Source organism: Hemicordylus capensis, chromosome 17 (assembly GCF_027244095.1).
Source record: "Hemicordylus capensis ecotype Gifberg chromosome 17, rHemCap1.1.pri, whole genome shotgun sequence".
Taxonomy (NCBI): Eukaryota; Metazoa; Chordata; class Lepidosauria; order Squamata; family Cordylidae; genus Hemicordylus; species Hemicordylus capensis.
In genome coordinates, this window is record NC_069673.1 from 13,167,501 (window position 1) to 13,183,794 (window position 16,294).

The following is a 16,294-nucleotide window of genomic DNA, read 5'->3' on the forward strand; positions in this document are numbered from 1 at the left end:
CCTAGTCTTGGATTCAGGTAAATGCATCGTATAGTTCCCCCTGGTCTTTAGCAAAACAGCCTTCTTGTTCTTGGCATCTCGGTTTTGCTGCCTGCAATTTGAAAATGAAGCACAGAGATTATTGTTCCTGCCTTCTCCATCTTGCAGTGGTGCACAGTGGCAAAATTGGCCTTAATGTTAACATCCCAGTCTGTGGATATAGGAAACATAGGAAGCTGCCTTCGACTGAGTCCGACCCTTGGTCCATCTAGCTCAGTATTGTCTACACTGATTGGCAGCGGGTCTCCAAGGTCGAAGGCAGGAGTCTCTCCCAGCCCTACCAGGAGATGCTTCCAGGGAGTGAATCTGGGACCTTCCATTTGCAAGGCAGATGCTTTACCACTGAGCTTGGGACCCATCCCCTAAGGGGATATCTTCCCTTTCCTATTTAAAAAAAAAAATCATTGTGGTTTTAGCCTTTTATTGTCTTGTAATTTATATTTTATTGTGAACCGCCCAGAGACATAAGTTTGGGGTGGGATAGAAATACGTCAAATAAATAAATATGAAGTGGGTCTTCTGACATTTGCACTGGGACATGGAGTTGGGAAGGGACAGTGGGAACTGTCTCTGACTGCCCAGAAAGGATTCTTCCTGTTTCCTTCCGCTTCCAAAATGGCAGTGGAAAGGAGACCTGTGGGGAGATCTCTGTGATACTGGTTGCCTTGCTCGCCAGAGGGCTGTGGGCACTCGCCACTGGCGAGCTGGCGAGTGGATTTGTAGATGCCTGCCAGTCTGTGTTGAGTTTTGGTTTCCAGACCCCAGTCCGTCCCGGAGACAAGCCATTTCTCCACTTTTTGACTGTCTTTCGCAGTCTTGCCGGAAATCGTGCCATTCCACAGCAGTTGTGGATTTTAGAGTGTGTGCTTCTCCGCCCGCCCCTCCCTGACCACCTTCTTATTTGGCAAGGGACTGGGCAAAGTTTGGACCTGCTGATGGGCGGGTTAAAACAGATCCCAATCTGCCTGCTCCCACCCCAAGGAATCGGGGCCAGATTCAGGCAAATGAGGCGGGTATGGCTGCCGCTTCTGTGCAGAAGAATTGGCGCTTCATGGATGCGCCTTTCACGTCAGCTGTGCCCGACGAAACGCACGCGCCTCTGCGTCTCAATACAAACACGGCCGCCGCAGCAGGTAGCATCAGCATGCAAAGCCGAAGAGGTGCCAGCTCTTGCCCCCCAGGGGGGACCTGTCAGGAGTGGCTGCGATTGGAAGAGGTTAATTGGACTGGGATCCTTTGGGGTCGCGTGACATCATTAGTGGGAACGCTGATCCAAGGAGCTGCAGCTCTAGTGATTTTTCTACAACTGTAATTATTTCTCAACTTTGTTTGGCGCCGGTGTTGAGCGCGTCTTGGCAGCCGGCCCGCCTGACCTGATTAAGCCTACAAATTGTAAGCCTTGATCTATAGTCGTCAGCGGAGACTGGTGACTGGGCGTCATCCTGGAATCCTCTCGCTCAGAGGCAGGGACTTGGGGGCGGCGTTGTGTTCAAAGAAACACATGCTGATCGCTTTCCTGCCAGTTGCTGCGAACAGCACTGGCAGTTTTGAACGTGCGTTTATCATCGGAATGACAATTATGCTTGCTGGTAAGAGAGCAAGGGATTCTGGGACTAGCGTGTAGGTTTCGGCCGACAGAGCTAGGCGCTGCAAAGCATGCTGGGAGTTGCGTCAACCTCAGGAGATCAGTTGTTCTAGCGCCGGGCTGTACAACTTTGGCCCTCCGGCAGATGTTGGACTACAACTCCTATCGTCCCGGACTATTGGGCACCATGGCTGAGGATGATGGGAGTTGTAGTCCAAAAACTGGGGGGATAAAGTGGTGCAGTCTGGCCTTAATGGCCGGATATCCCCAGGGGAGGGCTATAGAGATAGCAGGCCTTGGTCTCATTCCGTCTGTGACTTTGGCCTCTTTGGCCTTCACCATCGCTTCCGGGGGCCAGGACAAGCAGTAACAGTGCAGACTACCTTTTGCATTCACACCCATCACGGGTGGGGAGTTGGTTCGGTCTTTAACGTTTTGACTTTAACATTTTAATCAGGGTTTTAGAAAATTGCCATCCGAAGGAGCTGTTAGGCTAAGCCGGGCTCTATAATAGCTGGATTACCGGTTGTTACTGTTTGAGCTGTATGTATATATTTCTCTGGTCAGCGGCCATAACCGAACTGAACTGAACTAACTTTTATTGATTTTATTAATCTTTTTATTGTTCTATATTGTATCTATTTTATTAATGCTGTAAGCTGTCCCAAACAGTAGCACACTGGAGGTGTGGGATAATAATAATAATAATAATAATAATAATAATAATAATAATAATAATAATAATAATAGTCCTTGGGGAGGACTCGATGTCTGGATAAAACAAACCAGTCAATAACACCTGTCTGACTATGTAAACAACAACAACAACATAATTATTATAATAAAACTATAATATAAAAATCATGATGATGATGATGATGATGATGTGAAGAATTCTATATCCTGAGAATCTTGGCTTCCTTGTTTGTTTGGTGTGGTTTTTTTTTGGTTTGATTTTTTAAAAAGTCAGTTACTAGTCCTCATGGTTGTGAAAATAACTGCAAAGGTCAATGGTGGGTGAAGTCCCAGAGGCTGAATGGGACTGCAGACTAAGTTAATGCAGATGGTATCTTTGTAGGTAGCTGCCCCTGGTCCATCTCGCTCAGTATTGTTTGCACTGACTGGCAGCAGCTCTCCAAGAGTTCAGGCAAGAGTCTCTCCCAGCCCTGCCTGGAGGTTCTACCAGGGATTGAAGTTGGGACCTTCGGAATACAAAGCAGGTTCTCTGCCACTGAGCTACGGGCTCATCCCCTTCAGCGTGCCACGGAGCTCTGTGCGTTATTAACAGCAGCAGTGCTAAATATGCAGATCAAAATTCATTCCATGTGCAATTTTATTCATACTTGGCCTTTAATGGAAAAAAGGCTTCCGAAAACAGCTTGGACAGAATAAGATGGCAAGCAAGGAATCAAGTAGTAGCTCTCTGTGGGGGAGAGAGAGAATTACTAGGCACAATGCGTTGCTTAATTTCCAGAATAGAGTCTTCCTTTCTCCCTGCCGGAAGCCATGGGCTTGTAGGAGATCCCTGTAAGTGATTTGCTTTTTTCCAGGATTCAGATGGGTTGATCTCTGGCATTGGCTCTCCTGTGCAGGTCCCAAATCTGGCCAGATGGAATAAGGGATACGTGGTCGAACCGGTCCACCGTGAACCAGGCCTTTCGAGTGGTTCGATGGCAAACTGCTCTGAACCAGTTCGAGTGGTTCGATGGCAAACTGCTCTGAACTGGTTCGAGCTGGTTCGTTGGTTTGACCCACCCAGCCAGCTGGTCCAATAAACCGGTTTGTGGACCAGCAGTTTGTTCCGAATTCAGACCGAATTGCTGCACGTGGTCCATGCACAACCCTAATAAGGAATTCCGGCCTTGGCATTCCCGGAGAGCAATCTGGGAACACAGAGAGTAGATGGTAAATCTTGTCTGCTTCCCACCACTGCTTAACTGACTTCTTGTGCAGTTGGCGTGATCAGCTGAGTAGATACTCTAGGGGTAGTGTTTAATGTTTCTTGTGATAGTTTTGATGAGACTCCTTTTTATGGCTGAAAAAAGAGAAACCTCTTTCCTTTATCCAAAGGTCTGAGCATCCGAGGCGCGCAAGAAGAAGACCCTCCTGACCCCCAACTAATGCGTTTGGACAATATGCTTCTGGCGGAAGGGGTTTCAGGTCCCGAAAAAGGTGGCGGATCAGCAGCGGCGGCAGCAGCAGCGGCAGCTTCCGGCGGGTCTTCGGATAACTCAATCGAACATTCAGATTACAGGGCTAAGTTGACCCAGATCAGACAGATCTATCACACGGAGCTGGAGAAATACGAACAGGTTAGAAGCTGGGATCCTCTCCCTGAATCCGCGGGGGTTTACCGTCTGCTGGTTGGCTAGCAGCAATAGCCTGCCACGTTAGCCTTATTTACGGTACGCCATGTATTCGTTTAAAAAGCTGTGCGCTGAAAATTGGGTCCGGTCAAAACGCATTGGCCCTTCAGCCTGGAGTGGACAGCCGTGCAGGCTCCTGTCCTGATCGCGGACCTGCCGATGGAAATGTGTCATATTTGCAGCTTGGTCACTATGCTATGCCGAGCAGGTACGTAGTCTGGGAGAACATCTGGACCCAAACCTCTCCCTGGTCTCTCCGGCTGAGGCAGTGGCCAGGAGGGCTTTCTATCAGCTTCGGCTGATACGCCAACTATGTCCATTTCTGCAGATAAACGACCTGAAATCAGTGATGCCTATACGGGTAACATCCCGGCTTGACTACTGCAATGCGCCCTATGTTGGGCTGTCCTTGTCCGGAGTCCGGAAACTGCCGCTGGTACGGAATGCAGCAGCCGGGGTGGTCTCCGGGGTTACCCAAAGAGATCTTATCATACCCATTTTTAAAAAACGATACGGGCTGCCAATAAGTTTCCAGGGGGGGGGATACGAAGCCCTGAATGGTTTGGGTCTTAAGTATTTAAGCGAACGGCCTCTTCTTCATGACCCCGCCGCCTATTAAGAGCATCTGGGGAGTCTGGTTGTAGTTGCCACTGGCTTGGATGGTGGCGACTCGAATCCGGGCCTTTTCTAGGGTTGCCCTGGGACTTTGGAAGGCACTTCCTAACGAAATGAGAGCCTTCCCTTCTCTGGATGTTTTTAAGAAGGACGTGAAGACATACCTCTTTAGTCAGGCTTTTAGTTTGCCATTTTAAAGCTTTGAGAGTTTCTAGCTGTATTTTAAACTGTTTTAATTGCGTTAATGCTTTAATCGTTGAGTTTTTTTAGATTGTGGACCACCCAGGGACTTGTGTATGGGGCGGCATAGAAATATTTTCAATAAATAATAAATAAAATAAATAAATTATGGTGGAGCATAGGAATGTAGGAAGCTGCCATATACTGAGTCAGACCCTTGGTCCATCTAGCTCAGTATTGTCTTCCCAGACTGGCAGCGGCTTCTTCAAGGTGGCAGGCAGGAGTCTCTCTCAGCCCTATCTTGGAGATGCTGCCAGGGAAGGAACTTGGAACCTAGATGCTCTACTCAGAGCGACTCCACCCTCTGAGGGGAATATCTTCCAGTGCTCGCACATCTAGTCTCCCATTCATATACAGCTAGGATGGACTTTGCTTAGCTAAGGGGACACATTTTACTGGCTACCACAAGACCAGCTCTCCTGGTTAGAGCAGGGCTGCACAACCTTGACCTATTTTTGGACTGCAGCTCCCATCATCCTCAGCCACAGTGGGGAATAATCAGGGCTGATGGGAGTTGTAGTATAACATCTGCAGGAGGGCAGAAGGCATGCAACCCTGAGTTGGAGTTGTCAGATCGGACTTGGGGGAGCCAGGTTCAAATCCCTGCTCAGCCATGAAACTCAATGGGTAACCTTGGACCTCTCAGCTTAAATAGGTCTGCCTTGCAGAGTTCCTGTGCGAATAAAAGAGGGTGGGCCATGAAAAGTGGGTGGACCTTTGCAAAGCAGGATAAAAATATAATGCATAATAAGTAAATACTAGGAGGTATCATTGTTGTGGGTCTAGTTAAAGGTTCGGTCAGCTTGAAGTGGCCTTTTGTTTGAAGCTTCTTTCTTTTTCTTTCTCTTTCTTTCTTTCTTTCTTTCTTTCTTTCTTTCTTTCTTTCTTTCTTTCTTTCTTTCTTTCTTTCCTTCCTTCCTTCCTTCCTTCCTTCCTTCCTTCCTTCCTTCCTTCCTTCCTTCCTTCCTTCCTTCCTTTTCTCCTTCTCACTCTCTCTCTCCTACCTACCTACAACAAGTCAGTGCTAGGGATGTGCACGAACCTGTTCGGCGTTCTGTTCCCAGAATGCCAAACGGGTTCGGAACCCATGCATTCGAACCGGTTTGAACCTGGGGCCTTTAAGGTGTGGGGAGGGTGCTCTTAGCTCCCTTTCGGCGCTTCCCTCTCCGGCACTCCTGAAAAACTGCTGGCATGGGGCGGCTGAATTCCCTCTTGCTGCCCTGGTCAGCGTAACACCGGAAGTGGTGGGCGCACGTTCCGTACACACCCCTACATCCCGCCAGGGGCTGTGGTTGGGGTCTCCCTTATATTTCCTTTTAGAATGTGAGCCATTTTGGGGACAGGGAGCCATCTCTATTATGATTATGATTATTTTATTTTATTTTATTATTTTTCTATGAAAGCTGCTTTGAGAACTTTGTTGGAAAGTGGTATATAAATCTGCATAGTGGTATCCCGTTGGCCCAGGAGGCTAAGTGTGTGTCCCATGACCAGGAAGGAGCACACACAGACTCAAGGAGTCTCTGACTGGCTGAGCAGGAGGTGATCGGAACATCGGAACATAGGGAGCGGCTTTATATTGAGTCAGACCCTTGGTCCATCTCGCTCAGAATTGTCTACACAGACTGGCAGCAGGTTCTCTAACGTTGCCGGCAGTAAACACAACACAAAATAGGGTGTATTGCTAATCCACAAAAGGATGTAGATGCAAAAAAAAAAAAAAGACCAGAGCAAGGAAATAGTGTAATAATAGGCTGCCAAAAAGTCAGAATGTGACTGAAAATGGATATATTGGTGGTTCTATGTAGAACTTGTAAATTATATTAATATATCCATTTTCAGTCACTTTCTGAATCTTTGGCAGCCTATTACACTTTTGGGGGGCAGCCTATTACACTAGTTTCTTGCAAGGGTCTCTCTCAGCCCTATCTTGAAGATGCTACCAGGGAGGGACATTGGAACCTTCTGCTCTTCCCAGAGTGGCTCCATCCCCTGAGGGGAACATCTTACAATGCTCACACATGTCGCCCATTGTAGCAATTCATGCTTGCTATCACAAGAGCTGGCCTTGTGGTAGCAAGCATGACTTGTCCCCTTAGCTAACCAGGGTCTGCCCTGGTTGCATATGAAAGGGAGACTAGAAGTGTGAGCACTGTAAGATATGCCCCCCCCCCCCTTAGGGGATGGAGCCACTCTGCGAAGAACATCTAGGTTTCAAGTTCCCTCCCTGGCAGCGTCTCCAAGATAGGGCTGAGAGAGACTCCTGCCTGCAACCTTGGAGAAGCCGCTGCCAGTCTGGGTAGACAATACTGAGCTAGATGGACCAAGGGTCTGACTCAGTATATGGCAGCTGCCTATGTTTCTATGTTCCTAAGATAATCTCTCCTCCTTTCTGTTAAAAATGAAAATGACAGGAGCTGGACAAGCAGTGTGTAGCTTAGGGTATGAGCTAAAACCAAAGTGAAATTAGGTGGGCTTTGGTAATCAAGAGAGGGAAAGGGGATTCTGAGTTCCGGCTGTAGCTCTCTTGTCCTGTTCCACAGAAGAGAGCCCCTGAGGTCAGCCAGATGAGGTGGACATCAGCACCATGGACAGCTCAATGGGAGAGAGGTAGTCTCAGCTCTTCAAGATCTCAAATTATCCCTGGGCTTTGTGTGTGTGCCTGCAAAGTGGAAATCTTGAAGGGGAAACCTTCTGGCCTGGAGATCAGTCCTCCTCCTCCTCCTCCTCCTCCTCCTCCTCCTCCTCCTCCTCCTCCTCCTCCTCCTCCTCTCTATCTGATCCTGCCTAGCCCTGTTGCTTACGCAAAGATGCCAGAGGGTGCAAAGGCATATGAGAGGCTCTTAGGAGCCATTTCTGGGGACCCCACTTCCATGTCCTTGACTTCTTAAAGCTGTCTATTATACAGATACGGGTACGGTGGATATTTATATACCACTTTTCAACCAAAGTTGCCAAAGCGATTTCCGTCAGTATAAATAAATAAATAAGATGGCTCCCTGTCCCCAAAGGGTTCACAATAACAAAAGAAAGAAACATCAAATAGGCCCCCCCAACAGCCACTGAAGGGATGGTGTGCTGGGGGTGGATAGGGCCGGTTGCTCTCCCCCTGCCCAATAAAGAGAATCACCACTTTTAAAAGGTGCCTTTTTGCTCAGTTAGCAGGGATGACCCCCTATGAACTATGAACTCCCCCATATTCACTCCCCCCCCACCCTGTTTGCCTTTAGTTCGGAGGTGCAGTTCAGCTTGGATTGTGTCCACATGACACTTGGCATAAGTCTGCACCTAAGCAGAGTGAGAGGAGGAGACTCTTGCTTTGCTGACGTACCACAGGCAACCTCGTCTCCGTCTGCCTGAGGTGTCCTCATCAAACTTCCAGCGCTCGAACCTTCTCGGCTCAGTGAACCGGAAGAGCAGGCGGTTGGCTTTCTGCACAAAGAGAAGGCCTAGATGCCTCCGCTCCCTTTCTTGGAGTGGGTCGCTGTGGATGAGTGTGACGGCAAACCACAAAATCCAGTTGCTAAAGGAGGGCTAATCAGAGGCTGTGCTCCTTGAAGAAAAAGATGGCTTTGCTTGTCTCAGCAGCTGCGCCATGATCCTGAGAGAGAGAGAGAGAGAGAGAGAGAGAGAGAGAGAGAGAGAGAGAGAGAGAGAGAGATGGTCTGCAATGCCGGACGCTTCCGTGTTGATTGCTGACGGGAGGAAACATTTGCCATTCCTGGAGATTCCTGGCGAGTTCTTTGTCTCGTTTGCGAGATCCAGGGTCTCTTAGGAAATGTCACCGCACAAATGTGACTCTGTGGGGCGAAAATGCGTCCCATGAAAAAAATGCGTGTTTGCCATTTTGAAATGCATTCATGGTAAAAACGGTCCCTCAATTCACCCACTCCCGTCACCCCAAAGCCCACAAACCTACATGTGATGTTTTGGGGTCATGGGGGGTTGATTGCAGGTTTCCGAGGTTTGAAATGATCCTATTTTTATTTCATTTCCGGCAAAACACTTCTTTTTCTTTTTAGAATTGTGTGTGTTTGTGTGTATGTGTGTGTGTGTGTGTGTGTTGTGTGCACTTATCAAAGCCATGTTTCATCGCTCTATTTCTTTTTCCAAAGTTCCACTCCATAACTCTGATGACTAGCGACTTGTCATGTTACGCTTGAGCAAGCCAACCCTGAGGACTAGCAACGTGCCATGTTAGGCTTGTGAAAGCCACCTGCAAAACCAATGGCATCCAAGATCTGGTTGATGCAGCTTGGGACGGTGCAGGGGACAGAAAGGAATACGTAGGTTTCTCCAGATGTTGCACCTAGACCTCTGCTCGGGGTGGGTGGTGCTCAGTTCCCTAAAGTGAGAGTGGAGCTACTGCCTTGGTGCCGGCTGTTACCCCCGACCTTCTTCCCTCCTGAATTTCTGCTTCTACTCTAACTCCAGCTGAGAGTGGAAATGGACGAGGGTTTTTGAGAGAGCTGGAATTATCCCAACAGAGAATTGTCTCTCCCTCTCTCACCACACTGGAACCCGAGGTCATCCCATGAAACTGATGGCCAGGGAATTTAGGACCCATGAAAGGAAGCCCTTTCCCACACCCCGCATAATTAATCTATGGAACTCTCTGCCACGGGATGTGGTGACGGCCACTAGCTTGGATGTCTTGAAAAGGGGCTTGGACAAATTTTATGGAGGGCAGGACTGTCGGTGGCTACTGGTCTGGTGGCTATAGGCCACTTCCAGCCTCAGAGGCCAGATGCCTCTAAATACCAGTTGCAGGCGAGCAACAGCAGGAGAGAGGGCATGCCTTAATCTCTTGCTTCGGAGTTTCCCAGTGGCATCTGGTGGGCCACTGTGGGAAACAGGAGGCTGATGTTCTGTGGGCCTGATCCGGAAAGGCTGTTCTTATGTTCTTAACAGCTTGTGTGTCACCTTTTCCTTGCGTTCATCTCTGGTCAAAAAGGCGGGTGCGCTTTTGAGATGCTCAAGGGACACCCCCCCCCGCTCTTTCCCCCAAGCAAGAATGGGATGTGGATGGCCCCATTATGGGATGTCAAACGTGGGCTGCAGATATGTCGCATTAATCCCAGTGTGTTTCCTCTCATTTCATTCCTTCCATCTACTTGTTTTGTATACCTCGCGGAGTCTGTGGATTAGGCACTATATAATAATTAATCAATAGATAAACAAACAAACTCCTCCCTAACCCCACTCGGATCCAAAGTTCTCCGTCTGTATTGCAGGCACAAAGATCTGTTTGTTTCTCCCCATCCTAGAAATATCGCCCGTTTGAAGCACAGATTTCTAGACCGCTCGTGACACCTGCCACCGAGGCAAAATTGACCCCACTCTGCATGAAAATCGTCCGGGATGTGGTGGTGGGGAGAGGTAGGGGAGGGGACACCTTGCTTGACAAGACCCTTGTGAAAATACAGTTTTAGTGTTGCGGACTGCCGTTCCCCTTGCCCCCGTAGCCTCTGACGGCAATTAACGGAAGCATTTGGCAAGAGCCAAGCACTGCAGCCTTCTTAGCTCTGTTTGCAAAGGTTTGCACCGAAATGTCAACACCATCCGTCCAAACCCCAGGAAGCAGAGGGCGGGGGCTGTGGGCAGGCGAGCAGGAGGCCGAGCTGAAGTGGAGCACGCCCGTTTCCCCCGGTTGATTCTGACACCCAGCCGCATCTCCTGGACAGCAAGATGATCATTCCCATCCATGCCCTGCAGCCAGCTGCCTTTTACGGGTTTGTCTCCAGAACGGGGCCTGTCTCCGCGGCTGAGAGGCAAATGGTCTCCGGGTTTCCGGAAAGGCTGTTGCAGGCGGAAGCCGCCGAAGAGAGGCCCGGGGATTGGGGAAGACGCGAGCTTTTGGCTGAGCAGACAGGAGCTCTTGTGCTCCGTTTGGCTTCTGCTTCCAGAGGAACAGCAGCTGAGAGGTTTGGGGCAGCATGAAGTAGGCAATAGTGTATGGCGTCTCTGGGCTACTAGTTGGAAACCCGCCTAAACTCGATGGTGCCCCGTGGGTGAATGCTGTGACTGAGTGTGCCTGTGGTGGTGAGAGAGCTGCGGTGCTCTGCCTGCGTCAGGATGCTGCTGGTTGAAGAGCAACGCTCTTCCAAAAAAGTGCAGGGAAGGGAACCTGCAGTTGCTTGAGAAAAAGAAAAATGGCAACAGAGCTTCAATGTATGGAGCTCCAATGTATGGGGGTTCCAGTGTATGGAGCTCCAACTTACGGAGCTCCAACACTGCAACGTATGGAACTCCAACATAACGTGAACCTACTGCTGCTGTCTTTTGGTACCAGAGTGCCCTGTTGAGCAGCATCTCCAGTTTGGGTTACCCGAATCCGGCATCTGAAGTAGGAGGCACTAGACGCTCCGGTTTTTGCCACAAAGCTTTTTGCACCACTGTGTCTCATGTTGCTTTCTGTGCTTGCTGTTCTGCCTTTTGAACCCGGAAGCGGAGGCCAACATTGCCCACTGCTGTGTTCCCCATGCCCAAAGTTTATTTTTGACATTTGTTGCCAGAGAGGGAAATGCACTTGAGAGCAGCAGGAAAGAAGGAAGTGCGGTGTGTGTCTGTGTGTGTGTGTGTGTGAGAGAGAGAGAGAGAGGAGAATCCCTCCAGAAAGTGTGTCACGCCATCAGCTTCTCTCTTCCACTTTCTCAGCGCCAGGAGAAATGCCTCTCTTCATAATTTACAGCTCCTATAATAGAGATGACATATTGAAAAGCTATCTTCTATAATTACATTGAAATACATTTTTGCTGTAGGCAAAAGTATTGTAAGCGTCCCAAATCTCCCAGAGCAGCTGGGAACCTGCCTCCTTCGCTGGCGCGGAGTCCGTCTGGTCACCCCGTCTCGGGAAAAGTCCTGTCTGTAGAGCCAGAAAAGGTGCGAGAATCGGGCGGCCCAAACGAGTCGGAGCGGCCAAAACGAGCCCAGCAGGGAACAGCGGCAGTGTATGCAGGTTTTTAGTTAGAGGGAGAAAGGATACCAAAGGGAGAAATGACAGAGGTGGATAAAATCATGACACGTGTGTGGAGAAAGTGGATAGAAAGCGGGTTTTGCCCTCCCTTACACTAGAATTCGGGGAGGAGAGCTGGTCCTTAGCAAGCATGAATTGTCCCCTTTGCTAAGCGGGACCCACCTTGGTTCCCATTTGAATGGGAGACTACATGTGTGAGCATTTTAAGATCTTCCTCTTAAGATCCCTCTGTGAGTTCCGTTTCTGGCGTGTGGTCACGGCTTACTGAGAGAAACTCCGGCCTGCAACCTTGGAGAAGCCACTGCCAGGCTGTGCAGACAATACTGAGCTAGATGGACCAAGGGTCTGACAGTATAAAGCAACTTCCTGTGTTCCTCATTGTATGATTGTGTGGCTGTGAATTCAATAAATTAACCCTGCAATAGGTGGGAATATTACTTCCTTATGTACTTCCTTATGTCTGCTCTGTGCCACCTAATGGTATGGCGGGGAAATGACTTGACTACCAAGCCCGAGGTTGCTGGTTCGAATCCCCGCTGGTATGTTTCCCAAACTGTGGGAAAGACCTATATCAGGCAGCAGCGATATAGGAAGATGCTGAAAGGCATAATCTCATACTGCGTGGGAGAAGGCAATGGTCAACCCCTCCTGCATTCTACCAAAGACAACCACAGGGCTTCGTGGTCGCCACGAGTCGACACCGACTCGACGGCACACTTTACCTTTAAACCACTTTGGGAGCTTTTTTTTGGTCAGAAAGCAATATGTAAATAATAATCGACATTTCCACTATGTGTATTTCCTCTGAAGCAAGTTCGGTTGACTTGGATGGAGTTTCCTTTCAAGTTAAAACATGTCTTGGATTGTTGACTTACTTGAATTCCCAGCATGGGGTGTAGCAACAGATCCAGCACTATCTTGTAGGGGAACAAGCTGCTTGGTGGCGGTGGGGGGGAGATTCAGACTGTGTGAGAAACAGGAAGCGGGAATCCCAATACGACCCATATTTATAGACCACTTTGCAACAAAAGTCAAAGCGGTAGATATAGAAATAAATGAATAAAGATGGCTCCCTGTCCCCAGAGGGCTCACACAATCTAAAACAGAAGCCTAAGACAGCCACCAGCAACAGCCACTGGAGGGGTGCTGTGCTGGGGACGGAGTAGGCGGACCCTTGATTTTCCTGCATTGGGACCCTTTTTATTGCCCCTCGTCTAAATCTGGCTGGAATTGGGACGGAGCGGGCAAGCCGCCCGAGCACTCTGCAAGTTTCGTTTTCTGGCGCGTGTTCACGGCTTACTCCGCCAGCTTCCATCCTCACCCTAAGGATGCTGGGAGAGATGCTGGTGCTGTGATGTGTCTTCAGCAGCCTCTCTTCCTTGTTACATGTGGTGTCTGTGTGTGAGCTTCTCTCTCTCTCTCTCTCTCTCTCTCTCTCTCTCTCTCTCTCTCTCTGCCAGAAGTGCATGCATCTTTCTTAAGGGCGTACCCGGATTTTAATTATCTAAATGTAAATACTTAACAAATTTTACTTAGAGTAATGAGCTAAAGTGCACACTACATAAATGAGATGTTCTAATTAATCATGTATGAACTACTGGTTGAGAGGGAAGCGCGGCGAATCCTGCGGATATGCTGGACTTCTGCCAAATTGCTAATCAGCCGCGGCACTCCTAGGCAGCGTCTCTTCCATAAGTTGTGGGAGACCTTAGGAAGAAGCGATGGGGTTTCTTGGCGGGGGGGGGGGGGGCGTCCTCTCCTGCCACCGTGCAAAGTGAACTCTCTACTCTTCGCCTCGCCCCCTCTTGGCAAATTCTTCGGTGACGGGAGGATGCTGTCAGAGTGCTTTCTTTCAGAGTGCTTTCGCCAGAGTTTCTTTCCTAAGTCACCTTAGGGATGCCGCCTCGCCCTGAGATCCTCATCTTGTTCTCTGATGCTCACTTTTTCGAGGGCTTAAGCTTAAGATGTATTCTCTTTCGCCCCCCCCCCAATGGTTGACTTGAAAGATCAAACAGTTGGGAGCGTGAATGGCCCCCTTTACTAAGCAGGGTGCCCCTTGGTTTGCATTTGGATGGGAGGCGATGTGTGAGCGCTGGGAGATATTCCTCTCAGGGGATGGGGCCATAGCGCAGTGGAAGAGCGCCTGCATGCTTGGCATGCAGAAGGTCCCAGGTTCAATCCCCAGCAGCATCTCCAGGTCGGGCCGGGAGAGACTCCTGCCGGAAACCTTAGAGAAGCCGCTGCCAGTCAGAGTAGACAATACTGAGTGAGACGGACCAAGGGTCTGACTCAGCATCAGGCAGCTTCCTATGTTCATAACCAGGCCTGGCTTCCCAACAAGCATACTCTGCACCTGGGGCCGCTTTTTCACATGGCGAGATGAGTCAATAGCCTCAGGCAAGTGGTTGTAGGGACCATGGGAAGATGGACTCCTGCCCTACACTCCAAAAGAAAGAAAGAAAGAAATGGGGAGTGTGAACAAGGCAGGCAACATTTTGACGACCTCCCTTAGGAGTACAGAACCCTTGAACTGAAAGAAAGACGCTTCCTATGTTCCGATGGAAAAAATCAATTGTGGCTGGGGATTATGGGAGTTGTAGTTCAGCATCAACTGGAGAGCCAAGGTGCCGACCCCTCGTCGAGGTTATGGGGATTTTTTTTTTGGTCAGGCCAGCTTCCTGATAGCAGCAGATGAACAGATGGATCCAGCTGATGGGGAGAGGGGAGCAGTCCTTGGACTGGAGTTGACCAAGGTGTGAGATTGTGCAGTGTAGTGCGGGGGTTTTGAGATCACACGCGATTCCCCTTCAACTCTGCGTGTTAGAAATAGGAGGGGATATGGGCCTGGTGCTCATGCGGTGGGGAAACATTTGTGCCGTGCTGCATTGCTCTTCTTTTCAGACACTGCAGGCAAAGATGCACGATTCATATCCCACTCGGCCTCCCCAGAGATAAGGGCAGATTTAGTCTAAAAATACTCCTCTCTTCCAGAGCCTCACGATTTCACCGCAACTCCGCCCACCTGTTTTGTTCTCCACATATGAAGCTGCCTCTTACTGAGTCAGATATTTAATCCATCTCGCTCATTGTTGCCTGCTCTGACTGGCAGCGGCTCTCCAGGGTTTCAGGCAGGGGCCTTCCCCAGCCTTACCTGGAGATGCTGCCAGGGATCGAACCTGGGACCTTTTGCACCTGGGGTGTTTCTTTAGCCCATGCACCTGAAAGTTTGGTTCACTTTTTTTTTTTTTAGGTCCAAGACCAGTGCTCCCTGTTAAAAGAGTTCCCGGGTGTTGTTGACTACAACTCCCATCATCCCCCGCCAAAATGCCATTGCTGTGGGGATGATGGGAGTTGTAGTCAATAACTTCTGGGAACCCCTGTGGCAGGGAGCACTGCCCCAAGACCCAGGATCTGGCCTGACCGCGCTGCAGTCGCCCCTCTAACGGAGCCTTTCCTCTCCAGGCGTGCAACGAATTCACCACACACGTGATGAACCTCCTACGAGAGCAGAGTCGGACACGCCCCATTTCTCCCAAGGAGATCGAGAGGATGGTGGGCATCATCCACCGGAAGTTCAGCTCCATCCAGATGCAACTCAAACAGAGCACTTGCGAAGCCGTCATGATCTTGAGGTCGCGGTTCCTTGATGCCAGGTAAGTGCCATCTGCTGATGAGTCGCTCCGGTGAACGGAGAATAGCGGTGCGGTTCTCCCATCTCGAATCGCTTAACTGGGTGTGTTTGGTTTTGGCGGGACACGGGAGCCATATGGTCCCCATGTCGCACGAGGATGGAAGTTATAATTGAAGCAGGACAACTGGTATAAAAGTGGATGTAATCTTGGACTAAGTGTTAACTTAGGCCTAGTGTCCAGATGATGACCAGTAATGGGTCCACTCTAGTCTGCATTGCGTTCTCGTCTGGGTTCTGGGCTCCATCTTTTCAGGAGATTGATCAACTCGGATGGGTTCAAGGTGGCAATGGGGTCTGGAAACCAAGTCGTATGAGGAAGGGTTGGCCATGTGTAGCCTGGAGAAGAGAAGATTAAAGGAGGATGTCATCGCCTTCTTGAAATATCTGAAGGGCTGCCGCAAAGGAGGAGGAGCGGACTAGAAGCCGTTGGGTTGAGATGACAAGGAAGTAGATTCAGGCTAGACAGTAGGGATCAGTGGGTGTCTCTTACTTCAGAGGGGAATGCATTGGGGTGATGTCATTGGCATTTAGTCTGTACCAAAGAAAACATGGGCAATGGAGCATACCACATTTATCCAAATAGAAGACGACTCTAAATTTAAGGCGACTCCCCCTTAAAAACAAACGGCTGAAATACCGGTTATATCTGTATTTACTGGAGAGAATGAGGACTCTGAATTTAAGACGATCCCCCGGATTTATAACATCCGAGAACTCGGGGGAAAGCTTATTCTTGGATTCAGGCAAATATGGCATATCCTTTCCCATGGAAAACGTGAGAA

The 16,294-nt window shown here is 49.4% G+C and overlaps 1 protein-coding gene across 10 annotated transcripts in view; it reads left to right on the forward strand.

Moving 5' to 3' along the window:
- PBX3 (PBX homeobox 3) overlaps window positions 1–16,294 on the forward strand; it is a 192,268-nt gene that overhangs the window by 150,942 nt on the left and 25,032 nt on the right. For 9 of the 10 annotated variants that reach the window (XM_053282126.1, XM_053282118.1, XM_053282127.1 and 6 more), the window contains 2 exons: window positions 3,695–3,936; window positions 15,284–15,474. In XM_053282126.1, the coding sequence (XP_053138101.1) occupies window positions 3,695–3,936; window positions 15,284–15,474 (433 nt within the window). Of the gene's footprint in view, window positions 1–1,594; window positions 1,629–3,694; window positions 3,937–15,283; window positions 15,475–16,294 lie in introns of those variants that run through there. The other variant, XM_053282125.1, reaches the window with a different exon arrangement.